This window comes from Lemur catta, chromosome 6 (assembly GCF_020740605.2).
Source record: "Lemur catta isolate mLemCat1 chromosome 6, mLemCat1.pri, whole genome shotgun sequence".
Taxonomy (NCBI): domain Eukaryota; kingdom Metazoa; phylum Chordata; class Mammalia; order Primates; family Lemuridae; genus Lemur; species Lemur catta.
The window spans coordinates 90,718,112-90,746,075 of NC_059133.1; the positions used below are offsets into that span (position 1 = coordinate 90,718,112).

At 35.4% G+C, this 27,964-nt stretch overlaps 1 protein-coding gene across 2 annotated transcripts; it reads left to right on the forward strand.

Annotated features, from left to right (window-relative positions):
- Window positions 1-18,853: 18,853 nt before the first annotated feature.
- On the forward strand, window positions 18,854-26,521 carry LOC123640025 (early activation antigen CD69-like). 2 transcript variants are annotated; one of them, XM_045554362.1, is made up of 5 exons: window positions 18,854-18,981; window positions 22,760-22,882; window positions 23,895-24,076; window positions 24,447-24,550; window positions 25,442-26,521. In XM_045554362.1, exons 1-5 carry the CDS (start codon window positions 18,918-18,920, stop codon window positions 25,551-25,553), a joined length of 585 nt encoding a protein of 194 aa, XP_045410318.1. In that variant the 5' UTR covers window positions 18,854-18,917; the 3' UTR covers window positions 25,554-26,521. The 2 variants fall into 2 exon arrangements, with proteins under 2 accessions (XP_045410318.1, XP_045410321.1); XM_045554365.1 differs by lacking the exon at window positions 18,854-18,981 and adding an exon at window positions 19,106-19,213.
- The last annotated feature ends 1,443 nt before the right edge of the window (window positions 26,522-27,964 follow it).

Consider the following 27,964-nt stretch of genomic DNA (forward strand, 5'->3'; position numbering starts at 1 on the left):
GCATAATTCTGGCAATTGAATAATTATGTATAAATACTTCACTGTCAAATCAGATCACATAAGAAACTACACACTATAGTTACAATTATGACTAAAGAAAATACCTAAGAAAGTTAATATGAGACAAAGAAGAACCTTTTTGCATAATTCACATGAGGAGATTGATAGTGGCAGAGTCCGTGGAAGCACTAGAGGTGGTGAAAATGGAGATTTTGATATCTCCGGTGTCAGTGCTACTACTCCTCTGGCAGCCAAAGAAAGAAAGTGTATACAGGAAAGGTAAATATCAGCTGTGTCAAATTCTTCTGAGAAGTCCAGTGAGAAGAAAACTGAGAATTAAATATAGAATATAGCAACAGATCAATAATGACCTTGACAAAATCAGAAAAAAAATGATTCTAAGACTTATACTGAAGAATAATTATACCAGAAGAGCCAAGATTTTTTTCTCCCTAGAGGAAGACTATGGCTGGGTCTTCAACTATCACATATTAAATAACAACAACAACAACAATAATAGTGTCTTCCCAAACTAAAATACAATCATCATCCAGATCTCAGCTCAATTTTTAATTTTTAGATAGCCAGACTGCATGTGAAGACTAACACTGCCAATCAGCCGGTGCTGCCTGAAACCCATATGAAAGCTGATGTGTTCATCCTCACAGCACCTCAGCGGCTCCTTGAATTTCTGCCATTCTCCTATGAAAAGGATATGAAAAGTCTTGAGGATATAAAGATTATGATAAATGCTTAGTGATTTACTGACACAAGGAAAAGAATTAATACACTACAAACTATCTAAAAAAAACTCCCATTTCTCAGACTAGACTCCCTGCCAAGATACCGCCAATATCACATGCCCAGAAAAAAAGAGCTAAATATTTTTTCAGCAAGCTCAAGATGAGTATATAATGGACCATTGGAAATGAAACTTAGAGAGCTACAGAGTCCTGGTACCTTTCTAAGCAGGGTACAACTAAAGGGGACGCATGGTATCCCAAAGTGAGAAAGCTTATGCTTCTTATTTCTTAGAGTTGATATCTACATGTCATGTCTGCAGTGTCTGATTCTCTCATTAGCACTACTATAGCTACAAATGAGAAGTCTAGAAGAAATCTGAATTGTTCAGAGAAGTCCTCTCTGACCACCTTTTCTAATGTGACCACCCTCCACCCATCTATCCACTCTGTCACTCACTTTCAAATGCACGTGTTCATTTACGTATTAATTCAACAAATAATTATTGACCATCTTTTATCTGTCTGGCAATGTTCTAGGCAATGGGAATACAGCAGTGAATACAACAAAACTGATACTCTCATGCTGCTTACATTCAAATGGAGGGAGATAAGAAATAAACAAACAAAAAACCCCAACTATATAATTCATTTGGTAAGGAAATGACTTGAAGTAAAATAAAGCAGGGTTCAGGCATAAAAAATGAGTTTCTTTACAATTTCTTCAAGGGTAGAAGCAGAAAGATCACAATCGGAACACCACTGCAAAGCAGGCAAGAGTTAGTGTTAGCTTGCAATACAGTGGTAGCAGTATCTCAAGGAAGTGTGACTGTGTCTTTTGAAAGAACCAAAAGGAGTCACTCATGAGTTAGATGTAGTGCTTATAAGAAAGAAAGAAGACAAAGATGACTCAAGATTTTTTGGTATGTGATTAAACTACCCCTGAGATACGAAAAACTGGATAATAAGCTGGTATGAAAGGCCAAATGAGAAGTTGAGTTTTGAATATTTTAAGTTTGAGATTCTATTTCACATTGAGGTAGAGAGAGTGACTAAGCAGTTGACAGACAAGTATGGAATGCAGGTCAAGGCTAATGAATTTGGGTTCTAAGAATATGCACAGCATTATTGCCATGGGAGGGATGAGATAATCTAAGAATCTGGTTTAAATAGAGTAAGTAGAAGAAAATAAAAGGGGAAAGCAAGGATTTTTCAGAAAAACGTTTAGTAACATAAAAGGAGAAAGAGTTTCACACAAGGCAAATTGAAAGCGAGAAAGAGAACGAGAAAGAAATAGAAACCAAGATGAGAACAGAGAATCAGTCATTGGTTTTATAAAATGAAGGTTATTGGTGACCTTGACAGGAAGAGTTTAAGGTGGAGTGCTAAATACAAAAGCCGGTTTCAAATGGAATATATATTTAAAATGAGACATTTCAGCATGGTTTTGTGTTCTTTCCCCAGCGAGATAGACCTATTCAGGTGCAGGTATAATGTAGACAGAGAAGTGGATTTAATTGTAGGGGAATATTACATAAGCCAAATTAAATTAGTCAAATCATACGGCTGTGACAAGAGACAGTAATTTCAACATTGTCATGATGCAAAGATGATTCTGCTGTTCCTGAAAGAAACTGACAATTTCTGCTCTCTAGGTGCTCACATAGGCACAAACATTTTGAGAAAAACAACTTGTTGCTTTACTGGATTTTAAGGTTCATTGGGTTCTATATTTACACTTCTTAATAATGTTCTCATTTTTTTTCCCACTCTGTCACCTGGGTGGGCTAGAGTGTAGTGGCGTTATCGTAGCTCACAGCAACCTCAAACTCCCGGGCTCAAGCAATCATCCTACCTCAGGCTTCCAAGTAGCTGGGACTAGAGGTTTGCACCACCACGCTTGGCTAATTTTTCTGTCTTTGGTAGAGATAGGGTCTTGTTCTTGCTCAGGCTGGTCTTGAACTCCTGAGCTCAAGTGACCCTCCTGCCTCGACCTCCAAGAGTGCTAGGATTGTAGGTGTGAGCCACCGAGCTAGGCCTCTAATGTTCTCACTTTATCTTCTTTTAAACTAATTCAGTTATTTGCTAGCTTGGCATATATTTTGTATGAAGTTTTTCTTTTACTAATTAGCATTACAAACTATGACCTTAAATAGACAATTCTTTTTGTTAAATCTTGCATGAAGTTGTAAACTTCCAACACCTCTAAAAATACTCTTGAAATATGTAACTTCTTGTTTCTAAGAAAAGAAGTTAAATTGACTTCCTATAAATTACGTAGCTTTTGTGGTGAATGAAGAGAAACGTGTAAAGGAAACAGATGCGTAGGAGATACATCCTCATTTGGTTGAGAGTGAATTTCAAAATTTTAATGAAAGGTAGAAGATGAGTTTTTCTAAAACCATAACACTTGACAAAATCATTCCAACATTCAAAGCAAGATTGGCAAGTATGTTGCCTACAACTGGTTTATGATACAGACCTTTAGCAAAGTTTATTATTAAATCTCTCCCTTTTACCACCTTGTGCAATTATTTAATCATATTATCTTACAATGACTTTTTTGGAGGTAAAACGATTTATTTATAAGACTTACACCTAAAATTAGACTGCACACACACAGGGCAGGGACTGTGGTATTCATCTTTCACCTCCCATGCTCTTATTTTTCTGACATTTATTGTGAAGTGTGGGCAATAGTGCTTTTTGGCATTAAAGTCAGGATAAGTAAAGATATTTCCCATTTTATTCATCAATGTGATATTAGGTATGCTCTGTAGTACTTCTGGGTACTAGGTGCTCATTGATTTTACAGTCTCATTTAACTCAGTGTACCTATCATTCAGACTAATCATTTGGTCAATGTAAAAAATACATTTATATAGATATATGGCTTCAGCTACCATAGTCAAAGTCATATATTTTGTCTTCCCAGCATCTTCCTTCCTATGTCCTTGGAAAAATCATCTGCCCACACAGTGTGGTCCTGGGAGGTGATCAGTCATAAAACACCATGTCCTGGTTGAAGTGGCTGCTTTAAAACTGAGCAGATGAAGCTGCGAATGAGATAAAATATGAATCTACATACTCTGACCAGGTAAATAGAACTACGTTTGCTTCCCTTTCGCGTGAGTCATTTTTATGGTTCCTACAAATCTGATAGGTTTCACACAAAATGCTCATTGCCATGTGTTTATTAGAGTCAAAACATTCCTTAAAATCATCCCCCAAGAATTCCATATTCAAGAAGTTGGAGAAGCAGTTCTTGTTGAGATGAAGGCAGCAGAAAAGTTCTACATTTGCTCCTTCTTTTGTGGTATTGATTAGTATGGTTCATAGGGAGTAAAAGTTATAAGTATCATCCAAAGAGTAGATTGAGGATGATACTTCACTTTTTTGGCTAAGATATGTCCTCAAAATTTCTTCAGATTGTGTTGTCAGGTTCCTCAAGAAATACACTCTCAGATGGAGGATTGCATAGAGGGTGTTAACTAGGAAGGGACAGCAAAACCAACACCTGGGGATGAGAAAGGCAGGATCGGGCCAAGGCAGGTACTGAACTGATACGTGATGCAGTCCCAACAAAGTCTTCAGTTAACCCCACAGGGAGCTCGAGAGCTGAGTGGCTCTTCAAGTTTATCCTCATGTAAGAGAGTCCCACATGCACCAGCCACTTGATACAGCTGCCCCTGGGAGAGAGTGTGACTTTGAGAGGGCAGTTCTCTGACTGAAAGTCACACAAAAAAGATTCCCTGAAAGCCTCCAGATGCCAACTCTCAGCAGCTGAGAGATCAAGGACTTCAGTCCAAAGTGGAAACACCTCTGCATCCATTGCAAATGGACAATCACTTCTCAAATCACAAAATGAAGACAGGCCAAGATAGATATATAGTTGGATAGAAATTTCTTGATCAGTCTCCTCTGCTTAGGGCTAGAACCATATATCCAAAAGTCTGTATTAAAATACCCTACAGGTTCCCGAAACTGAACTCATCACTCTGATTGTCTCCTAAATCTGATTTTTTTTTGCCTTATTCTCTAACTCATTTAAAAGAATACTGCCCATAGTTTTCTAAATCAAAACATCAGGACTATCCCTGACTCTCTGCATGTTCTGTCCTTAAATTCCCTCATCCAATAAATCATAGACTACATTTTCTAATCATGTCTTTAATTGAACAATGTTCCTTCATTTCACTTTCATCACACTTGTCTTAGATGCGGTTATCTCTCTCTGGTAACCCTCATTCCAGTTCATCTTGCACCTGTCAGCCTGAGTGGTACTTCTAAAAATGAATATAGAATTGCAGTTAGTTCCCAATTTATAGCGCTTTATTGATTTCCCTCTCTACTTAGAATAATTCCAAACTATTTAACAGCATTTATTTGACCTTTTGTAATCTGGCTTTGTCTCCTGCTTCATCAGTCTCATTCTAATGGAACATTTTTTCTCTCATCTCTATGACTTGTACTGTTCTCCCTGGTCCAAAAAGTTTTTTTCTTCCTTATCCTGTCCACCTGGCAAACTTTTGCTCATCTTTTACCTCTCAGATTAAATATTTACATAATTTTACATAATACTGACTTGAAATGAGAGTAAATTCTCCAAGATATGTTCTATAGCACCATTTATTCTCCATATCAAAATCCTAAGTATACTCCATCATAATTACATGTTTAGTTGTCTGGACAGACACCAGCAGGAATGGTGGAAAAAAGATCTACAAAAAGCTATCCCTTCATAAAACCCACAAGAACATTAACAAAAATTGCCAAAGCAAACTTTCTCGGAACACTAGAAATTAACCAAAGATCTGGAAAAACCTAGCAAGCAATTATTCAGGAAAACAGGTGATTCTAATTGAGAACAGTGACCTTTGTGGTGTTTTAACTTGCTCTATTCCTATCCCCCCTCCACAGCTTCGCAGTAACCTTGAAAAACCAAAGATCTTACAACTATAGTAGCTGTAGAAAACAGCAGCCTAACACGCACCAGAGTGGGCAGAAAGGGTTTAGAAGTCCTCAAAGACTATTGTCAGAATACTGTCATCATTTGAACTATCTGGCATGTCCTTGGAAATTCCCACTTGTAGGGCATTACTTTATTTGATGTGAAACAGAGGTTGCTCAGAGCAAACAGCTTCTTTTTCTTTAGGAGCATTTACTAAAAACAATCAGGCCCTGTTGCTGAACATTACAGCTGCCTAAGATAGAATAACAGTTGGGGCAAAGGAAAAACTGACCAAAAAACTTAAGAGGGAAACTTGGAGGATAAGCTGTCCATAGGAGAAATTTGAAAAGATTCAAAATATTGATAGAAATATAGAATGTTATGTGCATGTGTAGCGCCATGCACATGCCCCAGAGAAACATAAAAAGGCCCTAAACTCTCCCTTCTGACAAACTTTAAGGCTCTGTACAAGACTAGATTAATGCAAAGATTTTTAAATTGCCTATTTTAAATATTTGCAAACGACTAAAGCAAATCATTTCTAAAGAAATAAAGGATATCAATGAAGTGATATAAATTATTTAAAAAGAAAAAAATATTAGTGTAAATTCTGTAGTTGAAAAGTACAATAACTGAAATTTTAAAAAATCACCAGAGGAGTTCAACAGCAGATTTGAGCTGGCTAAAGAAAGAATCAGTAAACTTGAAGATAGGCCAGTTGAGATTATTAAGTCTGGGGGACATAAGAAAAAAGAATGAAGGGCAATAAATAGAGCCTCAGAGAACTGTGGGACACTAACAAGAATATCAACATGCATCACCATAGGCATAATGGAAGACCCATAGGAAAGGAAAAAGAATAGAGTAGACAGAATATTTGAAAAATGAATAGCCAAAAATTTCCAAATTTAATGAAAAATATTCTATACCTCCAACAAGTTCAACATCAAGTAGAATAAATTTAAAGAGAGCTATTAATCAACCCAAAAGAACAAAAGACATTATATTAAAAAGACACCTGCATCTGAATGTTTATAGCAGCACAATTCACAATTGCAAAGATGTGAAAACAACCCAAGTGCCCATCAATACATGAGTGGATTAATAAAATGTGGTATATGTATACCATGGAGTACTACTCAGCTATAAGAAGTAATGGGAATATAGCATCTCTTATGTTTTCCTGGATAGACCTGGAACCCATTCTACTAAGTGAAGTATCCCAAGAATGGAAAAATAAGCACCACATGTACTCACCATCAAATTGGTTTCACTGCTCATCACCTAAGAGCACATTTAGGAATAACATTAATCCCATGTCGGGCAGATGGGGGGCGGGGGAGGGGATGGGTGTATACATACATAATGAGTGCGATGTGCACTGTCTAGGGGTTGGACACACTTGAAGCTCTGAATGGGAGGGGGGTGGCAAAGGCAATATACGTAACCTAAACTTTTATACCCTCATAATGTGCTGAAATTAAAAATAGAGAGCTATTAATAGGCACATTATAATCAAGCTATCAAAAACAACAACAAAAAGATAATCTCGAATGCTGCAAGAGAGCAGTAACTCTCCACACACAAGTGAGCCCCAGTAAGATTAACAGCTAATTTCTCATTGGAATCAACAGAGGCCAGAAGGCAGTGCAATGGCACATTCAAAATCCCAAGTGCTAAAAAGACTATCTATCCATCAAGAATTCTATATCCATAAACACTACATTTCAAAAACAAAGAAGGAAGTAAGACATTCCTACTTAAACAAAGACTAAAAGAATTAGTTGTTAGCAGACCTGTCCTGCAATAAATGCTAGCGAAGTCCTTTAGGCTGAAATGAGATGACAGTAGACAGTAACTTGAATCCACAGGAAAAAATAAAGACCATTGGTAAAGGTAACTATATGGGTAAATATAAAAGACAGTGTCAATGTACTTTTTGTTTATAACTCTGTTTTTCTCTTAATTCATTAAAATGTAGTTGCATGAAGCAATAATTATAAATGTGTGTAAGTGTATAATTTATAGATTTCCATAGATATATAATGTATAGAGATATAATTTATATGACAACAGCACAAAAAAGAAGGGAGCAAACAGCTATATAAAAGCAAAGTTTGTTATAAATTAGAATATTAATTGTAATTCCTAGGGAAACCACTAAGAAAATAAATGAACAAAATAGAATAATATGAAACAATATAATTAAATTCTATACTGGAAAATATCCATTTAACACAAAAAAGGGCAGTAATAGAGCAATAGAAGAATAACAAAACATAAGACATAGATAGGAAGCACAAAAAGTCAGGTTTAAACCTTAATAAACCATTTATTACATTAAATTTAGATGGATTCAAAAGTCCAATCAAAAAGCAGATGTTGAAAGAATGGACCAAACTAAGAACGGATCCAACTAAGTGTTATATACAAGAGACATATTTTAGATTAAAATACACAAATAGTTTAAACATAAAAGGATGAAAAAATGTATATTATGAAAACAATTATGAAAAGAGAGCTGGGGTGGTACATTAATACCAAATAAAATACGCTTTAACACAAAAATTATTTCTAGAGACAAAAAAAGATATTTTACAATGATGAAACTGTCAATCCATTATAAAGACATAACAATTTTCAACATATATGCACCTAAAAATATACCCCAAAATATATAAAGCAAAAACTGGGCCAGGTGTGATGGCTCATGCCTGTAATACTAAGCACTCTGGGAGGCCCAGGTGGGAGGATTGCTTAAGGCTATGAGTTTGAGACCAGCCTGAGCAAGAGTGAGACCCTGTCTCTATGAAAAAAAAAAATAGAAAAATTAGCCAGGCATGGTGGTGCACACCCCTAGTACTAGATACTTGGGAGGCTGAGGCAGGAGAATTTCTTGAGCCTAGGAATTTGAGTTTGTAGTGAGCTCTAATGATGCCATGGCACTCTAGCCTGGGTGACAGAGTGAGACCTTATCGCAAAAAAAAAAAGGCAAAAACTAACAAGAATTGAAGGGAGAAAAAGACAGACTTCAGTATCCCACTTTCAATAATGTACAAAACTAAATAGAAGGTCAACAAGGAAATAGGAGACTTGAACAACACTACAGAACTACTAGACCTAACAGACTCTACAAAACAACAGAAGAACACATATTCTTCTTAGGTGAATATGGAACATCATCCAGATTGACCATACATTAGGTCAAAACAAATTAAAACAAGTCTTAATCAATTGGAAATGGTGGGGATCATACAAAGTATGTTCTCTGACCACAATGAGATGCAATTAGAAATCAATAACAGAAAAAAAGTTGAGAAATTCATAAATACATGAAAATTAAACAGCACACTCCTAAATAACCAGTGGGGTCAAAGAAGAAATCCCATGGGAAATTAGAAAAAAAAAACTGTGGGATTTATGAAAATAAATACATAACATACCAAAATTTATAGGATGCAGTGAAAGCAGGGCTCAGAAGAAAATATATTGCTATAAACACCTACATTTTTTAAAAAAGAACAAACTAAATGAAAAACAAGGAAGAAGAAAATAATGAAGATGTAAGAGAAACTAAACAAAATATAGAATAGAAAAACAACAGAGAAAATCAACAATACCAAAAGTTAGGCTTTTTTTTTTTTTAAGGATCAGCAAAATTGATAAACCTTGATCTAGAATTATCTAGTAAGAAAGAGAGAAGATTGAATTACTAATCTCATGGCCCACCTGCTCAACTGCACACTCCCTAACAGCACAGCTGTCACAGTTCTTTCGCCTAGTACTGTACCTTCAGCACATATTTACTTCAGTGTCTGGCACAACATAGGTGTTCATTAAATATGCGTTGAATGAATGACATTCATTCAACATTCAGTGGGTACCAGTCAGTGAAATACAGTGGCCTCCTGAAGTTCATACATTAGTAGCATTCAATCTTCAAATCACAGTAGTTTGTGATTTCCAAACCAGGGCTCTGTCACCTGCATCACAAAATATCTGTTAGGCCTTCTCCATTTGAACCTTTTACTACTGATGTGCACTAGTTCTATTTTGTTTCCTCTTCTTTAAACTGGTTATCGAAGAAAACTTCTCTGGTATTTGGACTATAGCACATTTTTTAAAAAAAAAGTTTCAAGTTATCTGATGTGGCTTTAAAATTTCCTGTTAGAAGCTTAAGATAAATGTGAGTTAGGAACATAAAGTTCCAGAGCTCGATTACGAAGTTCAGTAACAAAGATTTCTTTTTGGAAAATATTTTTCAATAATTGTTGCAGATTGTGGTGATTTCATAGCCAGTAGGGTATTCCTCCTTTTATCTTTCCTAATAGAAATTGTGGTCTATTCAGGCACTCACCTTCTTCCATGTAGCCATGGTGTTTCAGGAGCAGTAGATTCCATCCTGTAACTCAGAAGCTGAATCCTAACTGGTCCAGATAACCATGGTGACATCAATTCTATGCCAGGAATGGGGTTAGGAAAGGCCAGTAAGGCATAATACCTAATATTTGTTTAGCATCAATTTTCAATCATGTTATTTTGTTATCTAAGTATTGACTCATTAAATTTTTACAACTACTTTATGGGGTAAGTATAAACATTATCTCCATTTTAAGGTTAAGAAAATATAAGGACAATTAAAATAACTTGAACTTGATTATTCTAGACTTGACAGCTCCTAGTAAAGAGGAATTGGGTAAATTATCTGGAATAGGCTTTCTTGGAGACATGCTGCAACTAGGCTAGCACATTGAGATTACTGAAAGTTCCGGCTCTTATGTGAATAATCTGAAGGAAAATACTCTAATAATCAGAATATGAATTATCTACAGTTATCTAATTCTTTACTGGTTGTTCGTGTGTCTGCATGTGATTCTTGGAACAGATATAGCCATTGTGTGCCTACTAGTGCAAATAATGGCAACTAATAAACAAGAATAGCAAAATAGAAATAGGGATAACTCTTGGGTTCTTGAACTGCTGAAATCACCATCTACGAATCTACAACTAGATGATAATGTTTGAACCATGTTGAGTCAAATTATCTGGTATGTACAAACACATGCATCATAATTGACACAGATGCCTTACTACTGACTTTCTCTTTTCCAGAGATTGTGATTCTTTATTGTTTTAGTCAACTGACACAGGGTTTTCTGTTTCTTACAGCAGAAGTTATTCTTGTTATTATTGGAATGCAAAGAAAAGTTCAAATATATTAAAGATGATGAGTAAAAAGATATTAAAGATGCTCTGGAACCAGCCTGAAGAGGAGTCTCAGTGTCTAAGAAGTAACAAGCTAAACATTAATAAACAAAGAGGAAGATCCTGCTTCCATATGGTAATATTATCTACCCTACCTCCACAAATGCGTACACACATGGTCCCACACTATTAATTAGAACTATACAATCTAGACCAGAGAAAACCCAAATTAAACCAGTAATTTAAAGATCTATAAGAGCAATTAAAAGTAGTTGTATTGTGTAAGAGAATCACCAGTTGAAGAAGTTACTAGCATGAAGAGCTTCCCAATGTTATTATGGCTTTGCCTCCAGGCATGGTGCACAGTGTTTGGTTATGAGTGATAAATTTCCAACAGAAACCCTACAATTTTTCAGACTAGAGAAACCAGAGAAAGCATGTTAGTTTGGGTCCTCTGAGAAGCAGACTCTAATAAAGAATTAGACATGCAATACATTTATTGGGGAAAATGCAGTTGAGGGAAAATGAGGGATGATTCAGAAAAGGATGGCAGAGTCCTCATATTATACAATGTGCCTTGGGATGTAGTGCACTTAGAAAAAAGGTTTTCAAGACTGATAGGGAATCATCAAACAAAGCTGCCTCTCAGAGGAATTCCACATTGCCTAGAAATAAGCTTCCCTCAGTATCCTTCCAAGCTCATTCATTTGCTGGGAGGAAACTGTGAAAAGATTGGCTTTGGTGTAAATGTGGTGATGAAGTTCAGGGGGCAAAATCTGGGGTTATCAGACCTTCACAGGTAAAGATCTAAAAGGACCATTTTCACAACTGACAGGCAAAGGAATCAAAGAAATGGTAGTGTGATGATTAATTTTGTATGCCATAATAGATAGATATATATGTTACCTGTCTATCTTATTGGTTCTGTTTCTTTGGAGATCCCTGAATAATCAGTAGTGACCAAAGAAAGATATAAAAGTTCCACAAAGAAGAGAGGCAGAGAATGGGTTCAAATGCTATAAAATACTCAAGCTGGCCCCTGAAAAAGGTAAGTGCAGGACAGAGGACAGACTCATAGCAATGCAACAAAGGCTAAAAAAATTGAAATAAGATTTGTATCACTATATTGGTCAGGGCTCACCAGACAGAACCAATAGGGGATATATATATATATATATATATATATATATATATGCATCCTACACACACACACACACACACACACACACACACACACACACACACCTGCCATCTGAAAGCTGGAGACCCAGAAAAGCTGGTGGTATAAATCAAGTACAATTTCATTCAAATCTGAAGGCCTGAGAATCAGGGGAGTTGATGATGTAGATTCTAGTCTAGGTCTGAAGGCTAAGAGCCAGGAGTGCTGAGAGTGGAGAAGATTAACATTCCAGTTCAAGCAATCAAGCAGGAAGATACAAATTCTGTCTTCCTCTGCCTTTTGTTCTATTCAGGCCCTCAGTGGATTAGAAGTTTCCCTGCCACACTGGGGAGGGCAAACAGTTTTATTGAGCCCACTGCTTCACATGTTAATTTCATCCAGAAACACCCTCACAGACATATTTTGAAATAATGTTTAGCCAAATATCTGGACACCCTGTGATCCAGTCAAGTTGACACGTAAAATTAACTGTCATAACTACCATTCCCAGAAGTTAAGAGAGTTCTAGTTTGAGTCTAATGGGTCTTTGGGGACTAAAACAAAAATGACAACATATTTTAAAGCAATAAAGACATATTCAGCATAATATTGCAGAACTCAAAAGGACAATGCATCAGAAAGTCACAAATATTTTAAATATGAATATGCATTAATAACATAGCCTCAAAATACATGAAGAAAAAATTGACAGATTTAATGAAGAAATAAGCTGGTTAAGTTTTAATTATAGTGTTTTTCTGATCTGATTTTTCTGTATTCTGTTGAATTTGTAATTTTGTTATTTTTTCTTTAAATGTTTGATAGATTGGAATATAAAACCATCTGAACATAGGGTTTTTGTTGTTTTTGTTTTTGTTTGTTTTATTTCTTTCCCAAGGAGGGTGCATTTAATTATAAATTCAATTTATTTAATAGTTATAGAACATTCTATTTTTTGTTTCATTTTGTTTCAGCTTCGGAAAAGGCATTTGTCTAGGAAGTGTCCATTTTACGTAAATTGTCAAGTAAATTAGCCTAAAGTTATTCATAATATACTATCATGACTTTTATGTATGCCTTGACCTCTTAGACTTTCTGGTGAATTCACTTTCCTCACATCTTGAAGTTAAGTGAAGTCCAATTGAATTCATCAGTAATATTTTAATACATTTGAACTTCAAATTGGTTGGGCAAAGGAAAGGTAAAAGTCTCTGAATATCTTCTACATAGATGCTTTTCTCTCACTAGGTAAGTTAGGTGCAAACAGACCCACAGGAAACAGGGTAAGAAGTCCTGCTCAAATTCATTATGTATCTATCAAGCAAGACCCAAATATAATTTTATAATAACTTAGTAGCCCAGGCCCTGGCCTACCTAAAATTTCTATGTCACGTTTGCCATTTTTACAGCATTGTCTTTGAGAGCAGTCCCCAAAAATGTTTTGTGTGTGTGAGAAGCTTGGGATTAATTCATGTAAAATACTAAGTATGTTTAAGCATTGTATCTCATCTTTGGTGTAGTTCTTCTTTTATCCATTTTACTTTCAAAAAGAGTCAAACTTTGAGTCCAAGTTGACATATACATGAATACCGTATTTTACCTTCCCCATCTCAAGTTAAGAAGAAGAAACACACTAGCTCACAGTTTCCAAACTCATTTTTGTGTTTTAGATGTTCCACCGAAAAGGAAAATTAGAAAGTTCAAAGAGTTAGAGAGGAGAGAGGTTGGAAAGTGTTCACAACTGGAAATTCCCCACATACTCACGGTTATCTTTATTGACTCTTTATGGTAACCAATTTGAAAACACATGCACCTGTGATTTAAAAATAAATTTTACCAACTTTCACAACTTGTATTAATTTAACAGAGGGTGAAGTATTCTAAATTGAAGTTTTGAGTTACAAGAAGATTAAAAGCCATTCAGAAACCTAATTAAGTCATTGAAAGAAAAAAAATTAAAAAAATGATGAGCAGGTTGTCTCAGGAAATCGTCTTAGGTCGGAAGCTGTGGTCCCTGTGAACCTGCACCGCCAAAGCATCCTGCCGCAGCTGCTGTCTGATATGGACAGCGCATCCGGCCTTCTCTGCACCACTTTGCCCCTAGCTCGCCTTACCTCATCTTCATTTCCTTTCCGAGCCCGTCCCCCGGATTCTTCATATAAGGTCACACAGGAAGCAGAGCTGTATTGAATTTTGGTGCCCTGAATGACTTCTTCCAACTTTGTCCAGGCACTGATTTCTCTAACCCTTAGTTATCTCAACTGAACAATGAAATGTTAATGAAAAATCTCTGCCCTATGGATATCACTTAATTTTTAACATATTATTTATGAAATAAGACATAAAATGTCTCTGAAAAAGTTGAAAGTTATATACAATATTATTGTTATGTGTGTTGTATAAGGGGGTTGAAAAGAGTTTATTTGCACAAGTTTTGTTTATGTTTCTTTCTGTGTTTCTTTGCTTTAGAGATTTAAACCCATCAGGGCTCACCACACAAGAAGTTTGCTTCCATGCATGGAAAAACCCTCTGAGCTCCAAATTTTATTCACACTGCATCTTGACCATCTATATTATACTTTGTTTACTTTCTTCTATTTCACATGTAGAGATACCTTCCTTTGGCTTAACAAATACTGATTAGTACTGTGAGCATACAATTTATTACACCTAAAAGGACACACAAGTAAAAGGGCATGCTCTTAAGAATTACAGCAGGACAACAGGTGTCAGCGAGGACAGTGCCAGGAGACCCCTATTCATTATGAAGTTAAGTTGATTCCTTTCTCAAATCTAAGGGAGATTTCTTACACTTAAAAGACAGAGTTGTGGAAGAGGAGGGAAGATTAATGAAGAAAAAATTAATATTGCAACAACATTCAGGCTCTCACGGAGAACTCTGAACAGCATGGGGCCCAGTAGATATCTAGGAGGCTCACCAATAACTATGTTCTCAGTAATTTGGCTGCTTTTTGTTTGTGTTGACTGCCTTCTCCCACCCACCCAAGAGCTGATTTCAACAAAATATCTTGGCTGCCCCATAAAGAAAAACAGAAAAATGACTTCATAATACAGGTAACAGATTTTGATCAATGTCATAATATTTAAAGATATTTATTTTCTTAAAATAAGATTTCTAGGTATCATTTTTCTATGGCCAATGGCCATAGAAAACAGAAAATACGTTGTACATATACATAACATATAACATGTATATATACACACACATTTATAAATGCATATATAAATTCACCTGATTATGGTTGAAGAAGCAAAAACTCTTGAGCACGTAAGCGAGAGTCCTAGCCCTGTGAAGCCTGTGAGAGGCGGTTGGAGGAGATTGCAGCTTCCTCTGTCTGCTTCTCAGAGACACATTACGTTGCATCAGCAATTATACCGTGACTTCTCAGTTATTATCTTCAAGTGCCTCACATGAGGAAATTTCTCTTTCCATGACCTGAATCAAACTCTCACTCCCTTACATATCACTGAGTGCCTAAAATACACCAAACACTATGGTAAAAAATAATTTTCTAATTTGTGATTTTTTCTTTAAAAACTTTATAAATTAGATGTAAATATTTTCAGTTTACAGATAACAAAGCAAAAGCTCCATCGATTTGTATAGGTTTCCCAAAGTCACACAGGTGACAAAAGCTTGCATCAGTATTCACATGCACATTCTTTTGCGTATCACCCAAGAAATACCTGTTGAACTCCTATGTTCTGCACTCTGATAGGTGCTAGAGAGTCCTTGTTAAACATGGCAGCATAGTCCCTTAAAAGACCTTACTTTTTAGTAGCAGGAGATAGACAATAACAATACTGATTTTAAAAGCTTATAAAAATAGATGAACTTCAAAATTTCAGATACTAATATGTTCTATAAACTAAAAGGGAATAAGGTAATAAATAGGGACAAATGGGGGTCGTTTACACAGCTGGCCAGGGAAGGCCTTTTGAGGACATGCTATGTAAGGTTAAATATAAATGAGAAGAAAGAGTTAGAAAAATCTGAGAACAGAAAGAACTGGAACAATAACACACCCTATAAAATGAAAAGGAGTTTACTTTCTTTAAGGAACAGAATAAAGGTCAATGTAGTTGGCCTGTAGACAGCATGAAGAAAAAGATGGAAAGTGATTATCTATGTGTAAAATTTGCAATTTTTTCATAATGTTAACCTGCTTGTTCTGGAATATTCAAACTTCAGGATAGTTAACATCCAGCTACAGAAATTAGATTTTCACACTTGCATGGGACTCACTAGAGGGGAGTAAGTACATTAGTAAATGGTGAAATGGGGCCATGATTTCCACGTGAGTCCAATCAGCTAGAGAAAGTCCTTTTTTGCATGTGGAAAAGACACATGGCAAAGGTTATCAGTGTCTGTAAGGGTACTTTTTTTCTGTTTCTTTAAACCCCACAGACTTGGAACAGTTCAAATAATATTACAGATTTATAACAGTGATATTATCTCACTCATTCTTCACGACAGTTGTGTATAATTACTGGCAGACGGTGGATGTTTACCCAAACCTCCCAACTGTAGGAGAGTAAATAAGCATTTAAATTGTGTAAGTTGCTTTAAAGCAAAGAAATTAGCAAAAGCATTAGCAATAGCTTCTGCTATTTGTGGAAGTATCAACCATAACTCCTCTTTTGTCATTGATCAGCAATGTGCAGGTGTACACTTGCTATCCAGTGGCAGCCTGTGGACATATACGCAATCCTACAAAGCTTCATGAATGTCATCCCATATTTTAGAACTTTTACACTTTATACATATTTTTCATTAATTGTTCACTCATTCAGTAAGTGTGCATTGAATACATACTAGGTTCCAGTTACTATGGCAGGTGTTAGAGACACAGAAAGGAGAGTCAGACAAAGTCCTTGCCGCCAAGCAGCTTACAGTGGAGAAAGGGAAGTAGATATAAACAATGATATAATATCAGATACTGACAGTGATATAATGTAAGATAAAGGTATGTAGAGGCATGGAGTTTGAAGTTCTATTTTACATATAATGGCAAGGGAAGATCTCTCTGGGCAGGTGGCAGTTGAACAGTGAGTGAATTAAATTGAATGGAGAGCTAGATGTGCAGGTAGATGAAGGAAGAACCTTTTGGAGAAAATTTAACGGCCCTGTGGTGGCAGTGTGCTTGGCATTTTTGTGGAACAGCAAGGAGGTTACTGTCAGAGAGGGTGGTGACTAACAGGAATAATGGTAGGAGAGGTAGCCAGGGGCCCTGTTATGTATAAAGTGTTCCCTTGCTCTAAGAAGGTCTTTGGATTTTATGGTACTTTTGATAGGAAGCCTCTGGGAGGTCAGGGAGGAGAAGTTGAACATCTCACCAAAATGACGTGACTTAATTATGAAACAAGCTGCTATGTGGAAAAGGTACTAAGAAATTGACTGAAAAATACGGTGGAAGCAAAGAAAGCCTTTAAGAGCAACATGTACCTCTTTGTGTCTTAGGTAGACAAATGCATCTCGTGACTCAATTATTAATAGCTGCTGTAGATGACAGTTTCCAACCACCCTAAGCATACCATTTTCACCAAGGCTTTATTCTGAAACAAAATGACTTTACTCTAAAGAAGTGATATTAATGATAAAATGTATGGCACCAAATTTATTAGCCTGAGTGGTATTTTGATTCTCGCCCCTTTAAATCACCATACATAAACATTGTGTATTCATTTTGTGTTGACCATAATAAATTATCTGGATGAGGTGGACAGCATGGCAATATATTTTTTATAGTACTCAAACTCTAAGTGTCTGAAGCCTTAATATAGGTCCCCAACCCCTGGGCCATGTCTGGTACCAGCTGTGGCCTGTTAGGAAGTGAATGCACATCACCTCCTGAGCTCTGCCTCCCCCCTCCCCATCTCCCCCCCACAACCCCACCTTCCCCTCCCCCACCCTTTGCCAATCCATAGAAAAACTGTCTTCCATGAAACTGATCCCTGTTGCCAAAAACGTTGGGAACCAATAAGGGAAAAATAGAAGATGTTACTGAGGTGAAATAAAGGCAATCTAAATGACAGTAAAATAAGAAAAGAAAACTAGCAGGAGATAAATGAAACAGATAATTTAAGATAAACAATTTTAGAACAGAGCCAGGAAGTTCCAGACCACAAGCTTTCTATTTCCTGTATTAAAGCAACGACTTACTAGATGGTACCTCCAAAGAACTAGTTCCCAGGGAAGAAGTGAATGACATACTCTAACAGTCAATTCATAGCTTCACAAGCAAAGCTCTTCCAGGCTGGAAAGAGACCCATGAGAATAGAGGTCTTAAAATTCTTATTCAACAATAAATCCTCTGCCCCCCCAACAGTGTCAGGTACATAGCAGGTGGTCAATAAATATTAGTTGCTAAATTTATGAATAAATGAGTGAATGGGACTCCCCCCAAAAAACAGTTACACTCTTCTCCAAATTATTTCCATCTCAAAGATAGGAATCCCTAACTTTTAATTCTGTTTACTTACATTGTGCTATGTCCTAAACTATTTGTGTTGTTTAAAAATTTAATTTCCCCAGATGATTCTGGGGAAATCCCAGTTGCCTCTTAATACTACACCTACAGTTGTGAGAAAGGACATTTCAGACACAGGGAAAACCCATACCTCACCACAACACACTGTATTGTCTGGGCCAGTGGAGCATAAATGAAAGAGAACTGGCAGAGCTGAGTGAGTAAGAGGTCAAAGGAAGGGGGTGGAGACACTATAACGAAATATAAATGCTGGGATGCCTCAGAGACCCAGAGACGGCAAGAGAGCTCCAGCAGACTTTCGCTGTAGACTGGCTTGACTTGAGATTAACCAGGGCATCTTGATAATAAAGATGAATTCTGAAAATGATTTCATAACAGAAAACAGCTCTTTGGATCTGGAGAGAGGACAAGAAAGTAAGTCAGATCTGCTTTCTTATATACTAGTAATATCTTTCTACATGATATATAATGGTAGTTAGAGAAGATATACTACTGATCTCTCTCTATATGATACTTAATGGTAGTTAGGGAAGAAAATGACGCTTTGTCCTGTAGAGAACTTGATTAGGTTCTATTTCAAGGAGGAGGTAAATATTTCTTTATCTACGAGAAGTTAGGATAACTGAGATGAGAAGAAGCTACAAAGGTAATTTCAGATCTTTAAAGACCTTTCTCTTTGTTTCAGTTTACATCATTTGAATTTTTAGTTTTAATTAGGAAACGTTCTGCCATAGCCCTGTTGTTCTCTTATCATTTTTCCACATCTACCTGTACATATTCCGGAAAGTGTTGCTTCTCTTTATGGAAAATTCTGTTTTCCACATAAGCAATTACATTTGTGGTCGCCTTCCCTTGTATCCTTGTCTGCTTTTTGCGTGCCTCATCCTGTGTTCTCACGACAGCATCCTCTAGTTGCTAGAAACGTGCAGGTTTCCAACCTTTGGGAGAATAGCTATATAAGCATCTGAACATTCACAGTGCAGTGTTCAATGGTAATTTATTAGAAGAATATCACAAAATAATTTTCAAACATGCAATCTTCTGCTTTAGTATTCTTTGTAGGACTCTTTTCTTCCACTTCATCCTTCTGTTTTACCTTTCCAATTACTGGTTTCAAATTCCACATGAGCCAAAAATTTTTCTTCCTTTCCTTTGTTTTCCACCAAAAGATGATCATCTTATAAAGTTTCCTATCTTCTATTTCTTTATTCTATTAACATATCTATTCTAATTTCTTATTGCCAGAATTTTTCCCATTGTTTTTCTACACCTTGTTTCTGTAAGACTTTCTTGATTGTTTTTCATTTATCCCACTTCTTTTTTAGTTAACGAGGTGCCTTAAAGCACTAGCACTTAGGCATTAGAGTTTATCTGTAAGCGAGAGCCAATCAGTAATAAAGGGATGTGATAGAAACAGCAGAGCCAAAACAATCTCTGAGGAAGGGATTTTTTTTTCCTAAGTTTCTAAGTGTATGTCTACTAGAATGGTTTACTTTAGAAAAGCATCAGTTGTCTCTGATAAACCCATCCTTTGTTTAAGAACATAAAATTAAGTGTGGATAACAAATGCAAGGCATGCAAATTTTTAGCTAACCAAATAAGCTACAACTTTATGGCTTAAGTCCAGCTGCCAAAAACAATGATAATAATAAAACTACTCAATAGAGAGCATAGTTGAAGGAAGAAGGACGTAATGCAGAAATGCTTAACTTTTCTTGAGATCCTTCCAATTTTCTGTTGAATGTCTAATTTATGCTGCCCTTGTAGTTGCTTGATTAGTGTGAACAAGCATGAACATCACCCTTGGTTGATTCAACAGCTGGATTTATTTTCAACTTCTCCACTAATGGACAGGGGCTGTAATTAAAGTGCACTGTTGGGGGAAATGTTTTGTCACCTAGGTGATAAATCAAATTGTGGGTACCAATAACTTTCACAAATGGGAACAAAGTAACATCTGAGAGTCATCACCACAGTTTATACACGGGTTGAGGAATGGGCTGAGGGAGGCTCTGGAGTCCATGAGTTTTCTGGACATGTTAGAACTTGCCAAGGAGCCAGAGCTACTGTTGCGTTGAGTCTAAGCAGCATGATTGACTCTCCCATGGTGAGAAGCGAAACTACACCAAGCTCTGAACTTGCTACCCTATCTGCCAAAGGCTGCTTCCGGAGATAGCTGTATACGGGTGAAAAAAAAAAATATTTGCTCCTAGAAGCTGAGCGAAATAGAGCTGGATAAGAGTGAAGTCAAGTCTTCTTTTGCAAAATATGAATGTAAATCTACACTGGAAAAGAGAACTCCCAGACGAAGCAAAAGTTTATGTTGACACTCAGTGCAAGATAAATTACTATGAAAAAAGACAACCCATCTTCATCCAGTTTAACTTTAGAGAAATGTTGTAAGGAAAAAAAAATATATGTCTTATGTAGTCACCCTTTAGTTATGAAAATAATCCATAGGACAGGATTGTTTTGCATTTTGAGACTTTTTTCATTGTCAGTTACCATTCAAGTAGCCATTTTACTCAGTTTTTGAGAACATAAATAAGGAGCTGTATACTCCTTGTGAGGTCACATTTTAAGAATCCTGACAGTTTATCTGAGTCACAAAATTCCCTTCTCTCTTTTTCAATTTATTTACTTATATTCTATCACAGATGTCCTTCTAGGTCTTTTTCTGTTTTTGTTTTTGTTTTGGTAACTAAGAATCATCATTAACATCTTATTCCTATTCTAAATCCTCCCACATAAATATTTATTTGTCAAAAAAAATCCTTTCTACTTTGTTTCACCATTATACAGAATAGTAAATGAAAAAATCAGCTTCTACCTGACATTTGGTTGATAATATTGTTGTTTCCTCTATTTTAACTTCTCTTGGAAAATTCAAATATTTTACTGTTCATTCATGTATCATTTTTAATTGAGATATAATTTACATACAACAAATCCACAGATCATTACTTAATGAGTTGTTTAATGTACAGTTTAAGGCACAGGTCACTCTTTAACTGTTTAATGAGTTATGACAATTGTATGACCACAAGGCTAATAAATATTTAGATATTTCCATCACCCCAGGGAGTTGTGCTGTGTGCCATTCCAGTTAAATAACCTTTCCCACACACACAAAGGCAACCACCATTCTGATTTCTGCTACCAGAGCTTAGTTCAACTTTCCCAAATGTCATATAAATGGGAATATATATTATACAATCTTTTGTGGCTTAATTTTTTTTCATGTAATCTAATTTTTTTATTTGAGATTCATCCTTTTTTTTTTGTATGTAAAGTGTTTTTTTTTTAATTGCTAAGTAGAATTCCCTTGTATGGAGATACCATAAATTGTTTATTCATTCTTTTGTGAGGAATATTTCAGTTATTTCTAGGATTTGGCTCTTAAGTATAAAGCTTCTATGAACATTCTTGTACAAGGCATTTTATGAACAGATTTTCATTTCTCATTGGGATATTCATTGGAATAAAATTTCTGAATCATAGAGTTGATGTATATTTAATTATAAGAAATAGTTTCCAAAGTGTTTTTCCAATTTACTTTCCTACCTGTAATATATGAAAATCCCAATTGCTCCACATGGCGCCAACTTCACCAAAAAGTACTGTCAGGTGGTTTTTTTTTTTTTTAATTTTTAACCATTTTAGTTTTAGATATTTATATTTCAGTTCAATATTTTACTTTAATATATTATCCACATTTATCCCATTCACATCATTTCTCCTAAACAGCAACTACAAGGGGGTTAAGGAATTGTGCCTAGGCTGTTCTTTTTATGTGTCTTCTAGGGCAGTAGGGTGTTTAGTAAATGTTCTAATTATGACTAAAACAATAAGAGTACATACTTAGAATTTTCACAGCTCCTAAGTGTGTGTGTGTGTATATGTGTGTGTGTGTGTGTGTGTGTGTGTGTGTACAGTACTAAGTACATATGTTGGGGAGATATTTTGTGTTCTTATTATTGTGCTTGCATTGTTTCACTTCTAGCCAACAAGAAACTCCAAATTCACTCAAAATTTCTGGAAAATTAACTTAGAAATTTCACGGAAGGAGATGGGGAAACACGTTACTTTTTAAAATTGAAATGCCTCAAAAGAATATTATATGTGTTTATATGTAAATGTCCCTATTGTACTTCTATGGTTTACCTGAATTCATCAGCTTTCTCCCTTCCAGATAATGCTACCAGTGTCCACTTTGAAACACATCATGAAGGGTCCCTCCAGGTTCCTATCCCATGTGCTGTCCTGAATGTGGTTATCATCACCATTTTAGTCATTGTTCTCATTGCCTTCTCAGGTGGGTCTGCACTTCACAAATTCTTTCAAAGCCTCCTCAATATAAGTATTCATACTCAGCTAAAATTAATATTAGCTTAGTCTAGTTAATCATAAATTCTGGTTAATTTAGGATCATCCCATATACCATACATGGCCAATTTCCTCATCAATACTAAATATAATTCTACATTCCTTGGATGACTAATGCAATATTTTTATAAGTATTAAAGATGTCTATGGTTTATGCGTTACTATAGAAGAAAGTTACACTTGCAAAGATGTGTACATCTAGAATGAAGGGGATTTATTTGAATTCTAAATTAATAGATATTTAGCTAGAAAAATGAGGACTTCACATTCATTACTTGTGGAGAAAATAATATCTAAAGCCATAGATTAATCAGGAAGTGGCCAGTCTTTTGTCTTTTATCTCAAAGGCCACAGAATGGTAGTTCTGGATAATTAAGACTCTGTCTAGAAGTTCCCAGAGAGTCAGTAGTGATATGATAGTCAATACATATAGCTATACCAAGATACATTTGTGTCTTTTACAAATATGAACTTTTACAATTTTATGAAATATTCTCAGCCATAAATCTTCCCTTATTTTGAGTTTAGTTCCCTGAAATTACTCTCCTTCATCTTCCAACCTAGTATTATGTCTATCTACTGCATCTTTAAATTCCCCCATCTCTGCATTCAGATTCAAAATCTTCCTTGAAATTTATAACACACTTTACCCTTTCTAGTCCAAATGACTATTTTCAGGATTTTTCTGTCACTTTCTCACATTATAGTCAAAGGGACACCTTCTTATCTTCATACCCCATACAATGATGATTAAGCACAATGAAATATCAGATAACGGGAGAATTGGCTTTCTTCTTACTCTTTTCAGAATTCTCCGTTTTGACTCTCATCCTTTGTCATCACCTAGCACAGCACACAGCATGTCTGCACTAGTTTTGCACTCTATAGTTATTTGGTTTCTTTTGTTACTATAATAATATAAACTATTTTCCTGTTCACAGTGGGCCAATACAATTGTCCGAGCCAATATGAGTTCCATGTTTCTTCGTGCTCAGATGACTGGATTGGCTACCAGAAGAAATGCTACCTTTTTTCCACTGTAACAAAGAGCTGGACCTCAGCCCAAGATGCTTGTTCCAAACATGGTGCTACTCTTGCTGTCATTGATTCTGAAAAGGACATGGTAAGATTCAAAAACAATTTCATGAAAAATTGTTATTTTATTTTATATAACTAATCTGTAGTTTCCTTCTGTTTCTTTCTAAGTGAAAACATTGTGCCTATCTCACATGTAGGAAAGTTTAGTCATGGAGAACCATATGATCATTTTGAGGTCAAAATGAGAGTTCAGTTCAGTATTCTAAATTTCATTTGACTGCTTAGCTTCAAAGAGCAGAAATCCAAATGAGCTTGCTGTACATACAGCTATTTAATAATAAATAATCAGATGTGCTGTCATGCTTCATATTGCAGCTTTTGAGAAACAGAAATTTTAATTATATACTTACCCAAAAGGTTGTTTAACATAACAACTCATTTGTCCTTACTTTAAGATCTTCCTAAAACGACATGTGGGTGGAACTGAACACTGGATTGGACTGAAAAATGAAGCTGATCAGACATGGAAATGGTCAGATGGCAAAGAATTTAACAACTGGTAAGTCTCTAGAAGTCTCTTTATTCTCCCCAGGATGGCACTCCAAGAAAACGATTTTCCTTTTCTCCTTTCAAAACACTGTTAGGTATGGGCAGAGCTCTAACAAACTCATTTGAATGCTTTTATGCTTTAGAATGAAAGCATGAAGAAAGATAGGGTTTATTGTTAGCTTTTTTCTTTGTCCACTTAGAATTGATACAATAAATGCTTATAGTAATGTTTTTCTCAGCAAACCCTGTGTGAGTAATAGACTCAGTTTGGAAATATTCCAGGAATAATTATGATGATGCAAAACCCTGAACATTTCTGTGAGTTTCTATGGATCTGAAAGAAAACTTGCTCCAGAATTAAAGCTACTGATTCTATTTTCATTACCCATGGTTAAACTACATTTTAAAATTGAAGAACATTTTAGAAGTTTGGTATTGATCTTTGCCATCGGAAAACTCAGAGTTGAATAAATTTATAGCTATCTTAACAGAGTTTCTTAATATGTGTCCAATGGTCCCATAGCCACAGAATGGGTTTCAGGAACCATAAACCCCCTTAAAACTGTATGCACTAGTATGCAAGGCTGCCGAATGTCTATGATCCTGAATTGTTTGTTGAAGGATCTATGAACTTAAAAACGACCAAGAATCACTCCTCTGGTGATCTGCCAACCAAATGAATGCACCACTGTCCTCCAAACTCCAAGTTTTCTCCATGTACTATTCCTCTCAATTCTTGTCCATTGTCTCCACAGATTAGTCTATGATTATTTGACTGGCAGACTTGCTACTAAGGGGGGAAAAAAAAACAGAGGTCACCGCTACAACAAAGTTTATTCTCATGTAAATGAACAAAAATGATGAACTGAAAATAAATCTGACTTTCTTTATTGTTTGGCAGGTTTAACCTTACAGAATCTGGGAACTGTGCTTTCCTGAAAAGCACAGAGGTCAGCAACAGAGAATGTGAAAAGAATTTACCCTGGATATGTAGCAAACCCTGTCAAAAATAAGGAAACGTATTTACTCATAGACTGTTATAGCATGGAACTAAAGGAAATCTGTATCAATGGATGTTGCTCTACAGTCAGAACTTTTCCACACAGACTTTGTGGCAAAGCTATGTATTATCTCGGAAATATTCTTTCAAAGACTGTGGAAAAAATGGAGAGAAATTCCAGGACGATTTGCATTGTGGACTTTTTCAGCCATGAACTGAAAACATCACAGATTGACTGACAATGATGGCCAAGAATAAGATGAATGACTATAAAACCTTTCAGATGCACTTTATATGTATATTTTTTAAATTCAGAAATAGTAAAATAACTAGATTTAGAGTTATTATTTATTGTTGAATGACTACCAACAATAAGCATCCTTCATGCATTTGCACTATTTGAAGGAGTTAGACAGTGGTACTAAAAACTGCATGTAAACAAAGGGAATTGTGACTGCAGACATGTTAAACTCAGGGAACATTTATAAGTAGAAAAATGCTTATGAAACTAAGCTTTGTAATATTTCTCTCTTTTTGGAGAAATGTGCCAAGTTACTTTGTCATTTTCTTCTCCTAAAGAGTGGGATAATCATGTATTTTTTTTTTTCACATCCTCAATTGTAGACTGGTCTTTTTCAATAGCATATATTTTGTTGCCTGTAAAACCTTCTATACAGTGTTTTATAGAGAAAAAACAAAAGCAAAGAATACGAAGATATTTGTAAAGCAGACAAAAAGTGTTGGAAAATGTGCAATATGTGATGTGGCAAATCCCTATCAGGAAATATTCTATATTGTTGAAACCTAGACTAATACTAGTCTTAACTGATAATAAGTTTGAGACTTTCCTAATCAATCCTAATAAGTGCAATACTTCATTTAAGTATTTTTTATGTGCAATAAGTGTGTCTTGTTTGTATTTTGTATTCGGTACAATTATAAGCTGCTTTTATGTTTGTGAAAATAAAAGTAGAATCAATACAATGGTTTCCAAGAAGTGTCCATTCCTTAAGATACACATTTAAAATTATATGCCATATTAGAAAGCAGAAAACAGAATATTCTTTTTTTTAAAAAAAGAAAACAAATCCTAGCTATAGTAAAACCTTAGTTTTACCACATGGTTTATAGATTCCAAATTGTTTTCATATGCATGTATTCTAAAGGACCATATCCAGTTTTCAGCATACAGCAGATGCTCATTAATAATTAGTACTCATAATCAATGCTTTGAAAGTATTTTGTTCAATTCTAAAGTGCTATATACATTTTAGTTATTTACATAAAATAATTCACTAAATAGAAATGAGACACTACATGATCTTCATGGAATATTTCAATCAGGAAAAAACTTGATTACCTTTAAAATTGTTTTATTAATGTATTTTGCAATATTCTCCTCTGGAAGTTGGAAATGTGTTATATGTATGGTATCTTTAAACTGTTGTCAGCAGCAGTCACAAATAGGGAAGAAATTTGGATTTTAGATACTGCTTAGTGAAAAATAATATATGCATTTCTTAAGCTCTGTAATTCTCAGTTCTCACAGCTATAAAATGAAACAAATAGCCCCTTAGCCGTAATGTTCTATCATTGAAAACAACAAACAATCTACTCCCAAGTCATGTTGGAAAACCATGTCTTGTGATTCGTGTACTATGAAATACGTCTGTGGAAACTGGAGTTGTTAAGAGTTAGACCACGAGAGCCGGATGGCCTGAGTTTCATCTCTGCCACTCACTGGCTGACTCGCTATTTTATTAGAATTAGTTCAAAATTTGGTTAGAATTAATTAGAAATTAAGTTAGTTAGTATATGAAAACAAACTTAAAACAGTGCCTGGCTCATAGTAAACCCCAGAGATGTATTAAGTATTGACGATGATTTTTATAAATGGGAACACTATGTCATTAGATTTCCAGTATTGGCATAAAGCAGCATTTCTACATAACATGTCTATTTCTACCTAACCTATTTATGTTTATTTTTGGAAAGACTTTTAAACAATTCATCTAACAAATGATTAAGCACCTACTACTGTGGTGGACACTAGACTCAAAATACTGAGCAAATTTGGCGTGGCAACTGGCCTCACGGAATTTACAGTCTATTTGTAAAACAAATAATAAGGTAAGTAATTATAATATGGTGTGACAAAGGTTATGATAGGGGTAAATGTGGGTTACTATGGAAGCGTACTGCAGATATACTATGCTATTTGTTCCTGCATTCAAACTTTTAGCCAACTTTCAAAATGTCAAATCTATTGGCTCCATTCATCTTGGATAATTACATTAATGTGAATGAAAATGACTATCAATTAAGTGTGTTTTATTGTTTTCCAATATAATTTCAATTTCTTCCTCTGGGAAAAGGAATACTTCACCTGCTTTTCTCACATAATTATAGGGATTTGATAAAATT